The sequence below is a fragment of the Mus pahari genome, chromosome 10 (genome assembly GCF_900095145.1).
Source record: "Mus pahari chromosome 10, PAHARI_EIJ_v1.1, whole genome shotgun sequence".
In the NCBI taxonomy this organism is placed as follows: domain Eukaryota; kingdom Metazoa; phylum Chordata; class Mammalia; order Rodentia; family Muridae; genus Mus; species Mus pahari.
The window spans coordinates 56,827,614-56,835,826 of record NC_034599.1 but is presented as its reverse complement, the minus strand read 5'-3'; the positions used below and the strand labels follow the sequence as shown (position 1 = coordinate 56,835,826).

The 8,213-nt window shown below is 50.3% G+C and overlaps 1 protein-coding gene across 1 annotated transcript; it reads left to right on the top strand.

Moving 5' to 3' along the window:
• The first annotated feature begins 341 nt into the window (after positions 1 to 341).
• Positions 342 to 1,672, top strand: Rplp1 (ribosomal protein lateral stalk subunit P1). Its single transcript, XM_021206866.2, has 3 exons — positions 342 to 530; positions 870 to 944; positions 1,433 to 1,672. The coding sequence occupies exons 1-3, from the start codon at positions 459 to 461 to the stop codon at positions 1,628 to 1,630; spliced, it is 345 nt and encodes a 114-aa protein (XP_021062525.1). The 5' UTR covers positions 342 to 458; the 3' UTR covers positions 1,631 to 1,672.
• The last annotated feature ends 6,541 nt before the right edge of the window (positions 1,673 to 8,213 follow it).

Here is an 8,213-nt window from a genome sequence, read left to right as displayed (position 1 = left end):
GCGCGCGCCCCGGGAAGGGTGGGGTGGGAGTCCACGTGACCGGCAGGGCTTGGGGCGGATAGCGACTTTTCAGGGTACCCAAGCCGTGGGAACGCTCCTGTCAGTTTAAGCAGGGGACCGTACCGGTGGGTCTTCCCCGGTTAACTCTCCTTTAGCCTGCTAATCTCTAACGTTGACCGCTTGTAAAAGTCGCAAGCCCGACCGCACCGGAAGTCGAACGCGCAAGTCCGGAATTGCGTTCTGCAGACACCGCCTCCTCTCGGTTTTGGCCCTGCCCCTTCCGTCCAGAGTCGGGCATCGATTGGTCGGCGCGGCCCCATAAGTAGCTGCGCGCAGGCGTATAGGATCCTTTCCTCAGCTGCCGCCAAGGTGCTCGGTTCTTCCGAGGAAGCTAAGGCCGCGTTGGGGTGAGGCCCTCACTTCATCCGGCGACTAGCACCGTGCCGGCAGTCCACACCATGGCTTCTGTCTCCGAACTCGCCTGCATCTACTCCGCCCTCATCCTGCACGACGACGAGGTGACGGTCACGGTAAGTGCGGGGTAGCCCCGGGCCGGCCACGTGTCTGGGCGGCGGGCACCCGGCTTCGCCCGGGCTCCTCGCGTTCTCGGGCATTCGGGGACTTGGAGGCCTGTGGGGCGCATGCGGTCCCGAGCGCGCGTGTTAGGCCAAGTGTTTATAGAGTGGGCTGTTTCTACCTCTGAGTTTTATACCTCGAACTCAGGTCGCCAGGCCTACGGGACAATCACAACCCGCTGAGCCATCAAACCTATCGAAGGTTGACCTTCGATACGGAATGTAACTCTGTCTAAGTGACTTCTGTGACTTATTTTCACCGCATTCTGATCGTTCCGACGGGTTGTCTTCCAGGAGGATAAGATCAATGCCCTCATTAAAGCAGCTGGTGTCAGCGTTGAACCTTTCTGGCCTGGCTTGTTTGCCAAGGTAAGTTTTGGGTTACACTTGCTAATGTACGACTTCCACCGCCAGCCTTGAGCTGTGTATGTTTGTACTTACTGATGTGGCTTTTATGTCGGGCACTAACAGTCCACGGTTCGAAAATGAGTTTGGTTGCCTCTTAAGTTTGGGCTTTTGAAACAGTGAGATTCTGGCAAAGTGCATAGCTATATTCTACTTATATAAATAGCTTTATTTCTGCCAAGTGGGCTCAGCCAACTGGTGGGGCTGTCATCAAGAAGTTTAGAAACTAAAGAATATGTCCACTTCTTGGTTACTTAAAATTTTCCTGTCTATGGGAGGACTTTTTGTACCGGATACAGTGCCAGCCTCCGCACAAAATATCAATCTTTGTTGTATATTGATATGCTGTGGTCTCTGTACATTGGTTTGGTCTCAGGAGTAGAAAGAGCTGAATTGAATCATTAAGTTTTGCAGCACAAGACTAAAGGCCTTTCTATGTCCCTGTGTTGTAGGCTCTGGCCAATGTCAACATTGGTAGCCTCATCTGCAATGTAGGGGCTGGTGGGCCGGCTCCAGCAGCTGGAGCTGCACCTGCTGGTGGGCCTGCTCCATCCACTGCTGCCGCCCCAGCTGAGGAGAAGAAAGTGGAAGCAAAGAAGGAAGAGTCCGAGGAATCCGAAGATGACATGGGCTTTGGTCTTTTTGACTAAGCTGCTTTTGTTAACTTGTCCAATAAAGAGCTGAACCCGTAAGTTGGCTGGTCTCACTTGTGTGCCACAAACCTCTTGAAGTTTCAGAGGTGGTAGCAGGTCCCAATAAAGGTCAGGGAAAGGAGGGTCTGGAGACCAAAGCCAGTGTGAGTTGTATCAATGGTAAGGCCTGGGTCAAAAGAACTAGACGATCTGGGTAAAGAATGGGTGGCTCTTGTCTCCAGGAAGGCCCCTTCGAGTGACTGGTCTATTCAGAGCACCTGTTTAGTGCCAGCCATTTGAAAATTAAAGCCCTGGAAGTCCTTGATGGGCCTGAATGCTAACTTTTACTGTCTAGTATAACAAGATACCTCTGGGTCTCCTGATCATGTGTGAAGAACTTGACAGTTCTTGATCTCAGAATGTGTGATTAGTAGGATGGGACAGAAGCATCTAGAAGGCTGGAGAACCTACCGGCCCACTGGTGAGACTCGTAAAACCAGCATCCTGAAGGATTCAGGCACGCAGCAAGGCTTGGTGTGTAACTTCATGTGGAAAGTTCAGTCCTTGGAATCTGAGGCTGACTTCTGATGGTGCCCAGTACCCCATTGCCTCTGCCTTAGTGAAGCCAGGGAGTGGGTTCAAGGCCAGCCTGAACTATAAAGTAGATGTCTTATGTATGGTTTTAGTTGTATCAAAATTAAGAACTGAGCCAGGGGGTGGTGGCATGCCTTTAATCCCAGCACTTGGGAGGCAGAGGAGTTATGTGTTTTAGTCCAGCCTGGTCTACAAAGTGAGTTCCAGGACAGCCAGGGCTACACAGAAACCCCTGTCTTGAAAAACTAAAGAAAAAAATTTAAGAACTGATGGCCCAGTATTAGTATTGTGACCCTGGGTTTAAAATCTTGTAACTTGCCACCCCCATGTAGCATAATGGACACAGCATGGCAGGATATAAGCTGTTATTTCAATTTAGCTCATAGTTTTGGGCCTCCAGGTTCTCAATTTGACATATAACATCTACACTTCTGACATGGAATTCTAAGGGTTATATTGCCCTGCAAAGAGTGTTGGGAGGAACCACTTGCCATCAAGGTGGCAACCAAAGAACAAGAAATCTGGCACCACAGAGGTGGGGACTCAAGGTTTGTGTTGCTATCAGGTTCAAAACAGAGTTCGATGAGGATTCACCACACAGGCTTTACACATAGGTATATGTTGCTGTTGCCATGCTGAGCTAGTGTGGATGAGAACCTACTGCTAAAACCAAAAAACTCCCCAAGCTAATCAGGAGGCCCAGGCTGGATTAGCTCTAAATCCCCCAGTTTATGAGCTGCTGGCCTTGAACTCACTATGTAGTAGAGAATGGCCCTTATGATCTGGGTTTGCAGATGGGCATACTAAGCAAGTGCTGTGTCAGCTGAGCTTCACCCCCAGCCCTGCCCACTGCTGTAGGAAGATTTGGGGGGGGGGGCAGTTCGAGACAGGGTTTCTCAGTATAGCCCCGGCTGTCCTGGAACTCACTAGACCAGGCTGGCCTCGGACTCAGAAAACTGCCTGCCTCTGCCTCCCGAGTGCTGGGATTAAAGGCGTGTGCCTTTAGGAAGATATTAAATACACCTGTGTGGCATTGCTTGTCTGCCCCGACTCTAATGCATGCGTGTACTGGCCGCTGCTGTCATTGGTCTTGAATATAGTTATCGGAGTTCAGTTCTACCTTTACAAATTGCAGTTTGGAGAGAACGGGGCCCACCAGCTATAACTGGGACCCAAGCCCCAAGGGCACCAAATACGCTGTATGGTATAAGCTGCAGGCAGGTAGGCAAAGCCTGTCTGCCTCATCCATTCACCTAGCTCGCAGCACTCAGTGTCAGGGACAGGTCTCTCTCAGTAAGCCCCTAGAGCAGTACAAAGTCTCAGCTCAACAGCTCTAATGGGAGGTGTCAAAAGCCTTACCTACAGCCCACCAGGAGCCCGGGGAGAACGATAAGGGCGCTCTTAAAAGATGCAGAGTGGTTGGGAATTTAGCTCTGGTAGAATGCTTGCCTAGCAAGCGCAAGGCCCTGGGTTCGGTCCTCAACTCTGGAAAAAAAAAAAATCTATACAAGATGCAGAGGAATGGCACTTGGGCACCTGCAAACTTTCTTTGGGACACTGGGCTCTAGAGGCTAAGGTGGCTTGTGCACATTTCTAGGATTTGGAAGAAGATGCACGGAAGGTTGAATCCTGACGTCTGAACCTCCAGCTAGGTTGGCTGGCTGTGGTGTGGCGCTTGCAGCTTATGAGTCTACGCAGGTTAAGGAGGGGGCGGGGCTGGAGGCGGAGCGTGGCAGAGTCAAGCGGCTTCTCTATAATTCTGAGGTGTAAGAACCGCTAGGGGCGCTCCGCTAGGGGCGCTGGTAGGCTCGTTATTAGTGATGGGTGTTCTTAGCCTTGATTTTGAAGGGTCTTGCGTTAAGGAACCTGGTTTTTTTTGTAAAATGAGCTGTGCCAGTTTTCATTAAGCACTAGGACCGGGACAGGACACATATCTAAACCAGAAATAATGGTCCCGTTTGTTCTGGGTGGTGGGTGAGAAACAGTATCCTGGGGTTTTATGGGTGATAGCCGCACTTTGCTGGGTCCTGTCTATTCCTGCATCTTGGATATTCTAACGTCTTCCGTTGCAGAAGGCTATTTTGCCCAAAGAAAACAGAAGATGCTTTTAAATTTTTTATTTCTAAATTTTTGAATCGGGGTGATTTTCTCTATCCCAGGCTGGCCTGGAACTCACTATGTAGCCTAGAGTGGACTCGAACCTGCCACAAACGCTCCTGCTTCAGACTTCCAGGTGACTGGGGTGGCAGCTATGCTCCACATGACTGTGCTTTGCAGAACTTTGGTTTCTATGCCCAGCTAAGATCTAAAAGCTGGGGCTGGTGAGATGGCTCAGTGGTTAGGAGCACTGACTGCTCTTCCAGAGGTCCTGAGTTCAAATCCCAGCAACCACATGGTGGCACACAACCACCTGTAACAAGATCTGATGCCCTCTTCTGGAGTATCTGAAGACAGCTACAGTGTACTTACACAAATAAATAAATCTTTAAAAAAAAAAAAAAAGATCTTAAAGCTATTAAAAGCAGCCGGGCAGTGGTGGCGCACACCTTTAATCCCAGCACTTGGGAGGCAGAGGCAGGCAGATTTCTGAGTTCGAGGCCAGCCTGGTCTACAGAGTGAGTTTCAGGACAGCCAGGGCTACACAGAGAAACCCTGTCTCGAAAAACCAAAAAAAAAAAAAAAAAAGCAAAGGGGTAAAAAGAATAAACTATTTTGCAGCTTCCCTGATTTGGAGGGTCCGTTCCAACAAGTAGGGTCTGTCTGTCTGGCCACTTGCCTCTAAATCAAACGGGAAAGGCAGAAAAAGAATTTAGTCAAGGTATTAATACTGGGGGCAAGGGGGTGATCTAGGCTCCCAGCCTTGTGTTCCAGGCTAACAAACACTACAAGATTACACAGGGAAGGGTATGTGCCGGGGAGAGACCTTGCCTGTCATCAGCCTTCAATCTGACTGATAATTATCACAAGACTGGTTCTGTGGAGCTCTGGGAAGAGTCATTGCAGTTGTCCCTTGAACGGGCAGTTTGTTTTCCATTCCGAGGCCAGTGCTCCTGAGTAGAGGAACAACCTCATTGTGGATGATTTGCCTGCAAACTCTAGCTCTTTCTGGAAGGTTTCGATGACATAGGTGCTCTTCAGGTCTGGGACAGGGTGTTATAAGTCTGGCTGTGGATGATCTGTTGATTACGCCTTGTTTTCTCTTATCTCAATGACTTCTGCCTTAAAGGGGAAAGGTTCCTGGCATTAGATGAAAGGACAGGCTGAACTCAGCAGGAGTCTATCCCAGAGTTAAGGAGGTGGATCCAAGGGGAAGACTGCCCGGCCACCCTTTACCCTGCTCTTCTCTACTCAGTAAGCTTTTCTGCAGGCCCAAGTGAAGAGTAGGACTTCGGCGGAGCTCCTGCGTTACTCAGTGTGCCCACCGAGGGGACCGAGCATAGCCGGTGTCGTTTGGAAGAATGCATGAAGGAATGAGTGAATGGTCTCGGGTGTGGTCTCGGTGGGCTGTTGAGATGGCTCAGGTACAGGCACTGGCTGTGAAGCCTGATGACTTCAATTCAATCTTGGACCTACATGGTGGGAAAGGGAGGGGGAGGTGTGTGCAGGGTGTTCAGTGGTTAGGAGCTCATACTGCCATTTCAGGGGACATCCCCGGACATTCCTGCCGTCCGTGAAGGTCAGCTCACGGCCACCTGTAACTCCAGCTCTAGAAGGCATCGGAAGCCTTTGGATCCCATGGGCGTCACTCGCACATACCTGTCATCCACATATAATTAATTACCAATAAAATAAGTCTGAGCAGGACGTCCTGGGACACGCGTTAAACTCCAGCACTCTGGAAGCAGAGGCATGAGGATTGCTGTGAGTTTGAGGCCAGCCTGGTCTACATAGAGAGTGCCAGGTCAGCCAGGGCTACATAGTAAAAATAAGTAAATAAGCAAGCAAGATGGCTTAGTGGGTAAAGATGCCTGCTGCCAGCAAATGGATGTAACTAGAAAATATCATCCTGAGTAGGTGACGCAGACCCAAAAGGACATGCAGGGAGTGGACTCACAAGTGGATGTTAACCACCAAGTACCGGATAATCATGCTCTAATCAACAGACCCAAAGAAGCCAAACAACATAGAGGGCCAAGGGAGGATGCTTGGATCTCTCTCAGAAGGGGAAATAAAATATCAGAGGTGGATGGAGGGAAGGAACTGCGTGGGAGAGGGGATGGAGAAGGGAGTGAGGTGGAGAGGAGATTAGATGTAGGGAGAGCAGGAGAGAGAGAAGAGAGATTGGCTGTGGAGGAGCAACCTCTAGGACTCGCCAGAGACCTTGGGATGGGGGAAATCCCCAAGGGGTCTATGGGTATGATTCTAGCTGAGACTCCTAGCAGTGGGGGAGATGGATCCTGAAGTGGCCACTTCCTCTAGCCAGGCAGGACTCCCAGTGGAGGGCTAAGAACAGCAACTCACCCACAAAACCTTCCACCCAAAATGTGTCCTGCCTACAGGATGTGCAAGGACAAAGAGCCGAGACTGAGGGAATGGCCAGCCAATGACTGCCTCACATTGAGACCCATTCCCTGGGCCAGAACCCATCCAGGGCACTATCAATGATAATCCGTTATGCTTGCAGACTGGAACCTAGCATTACTGTCCTCTGAGAGGCCCCCACCTAGCAGCCAGGGGAAACCGATGCAGAGACCCACAGCCAAACACTAGATGGAACTTGGGGAGTCTTGTGGAAGAGTTGGGGGAAGGATTGAGGGACCAGAAGAGGACAGGGACTCCACAGGAAGACCAACAGACTCAACTGTCCTGGACCCTTGGGGGCTCCCAGAGACTGAGTTAACAAATGAAAGGTGAGCACTGGCTGGACCTAGGTCCCTGCACCTGTGTAGCAGATGAGTAGCTTGATCTTCATGTGGGGACCCCCAAAAGAGGAGTGGGGGGGTCTCCCTGACTGTTGTCTGCCTGCCTGTGGATCACTTTCCCCTAAACGAGCTGCCTTGACTGCCCACAGTGGGAGAAGATGCACCTAGTCTCGCAGTGACTTGATGTGCTGGGGTGGAGGGATGGGGGAGTGGGAGTGGGGGTGATACCTAGAGGGGGGTTCCCCCTTCTCAAAGGAGAAAGGAAGGAGGGATGGGAGGAAGGTTCTGCATGAGGGGATACTGGGAAGAGGGGGAGGCTGATATTGGGATGTAAACTGAATAAGTAAATAAATTTTTAAAAATGCCTGCTGCCACACCTGAAGGTATGAGTTTGATCCCTGGGACCCACATAAAGGAAGGAGAGAAATGACCCCCAAGATTTTTGCTCTGACTTGCATTTGATGTCACACTGCATACAGGAGCAGCCTCCAAATTGATGGTAAAAATTATTTTTTAAATTATTGAAAAGGAAACTAGAGAAGTAATTTGCAGGAGCTTTTTTAGTTTATATGTTTTTAATTATGAGGAAAGTCAGATACAGAGATTTCGGGATTAATGAAGGTAGGATTGCACGCATGCTGGACTGGGTTGCTTACAAGTGGATTTGTAAGGACGCTGGCTCAGTGCTGCCTCACAGTGGCAGGTCATGGGAATAGCTTCATAGCTGGGCGCTCCTAGGCTTGGGAGTGGTGATGCTATCTGACCAGGGAGTGGCGGGTGGGGAAGCCCATACCCTGGTAAGAAAAGACAAGATTGTGTGTCAACCCAAGATCTTGTCCCGAGGAAGCCAAGCGCACTTGAATTTGGCCTTAGCTCCCGTGTAATTTACTTTCACACGCTTGGATTTCCTCTTCGTACTCTCAAACTCGCCTCTTGTCTGAGCCAAGGATGTGGTGCGCCCTGTGCCCTTCCCGGCTCCTTGGAAGAAACTGCCGCATGAGGACCGGTTCTGCTTTTGCCAGGAACCTTCAGAAATGTTGCTGTGTTCTGTAAATAAGAAAAGTTCTTAAGAAATGGAGACCTAGCCGGGCAGTGGTGGCACACGCCTTTAATCCCAGCACTTGGGAGGCAGAGGCAGGTGGATT

Excerpts from the sequence above, each read along its gene's own strand:
- Rplp1 (XM_021206866.2), top strand. The coding sequence starts at position 459 with ATGGCTTCTGTCTCCGAACTCGCCTGCATCTACTCCGCCCTCATCCTG. Across the intron at positions 531-869 it reads ACGACGAGGTGACGGTCACG|GAGGATAAGATCAATGCCCT; the intron begins GTAAGTGCGGGG and ends GTTGTCTTCCAG. Across the intron at positions 945-1,432 it reads GGCCTGGCTTGTTTGCCAAG|GCTCTGGCCAATGTCAACAT; the intron begins GTAAGTTTTGGG and ends CCTGTGTTGTAG.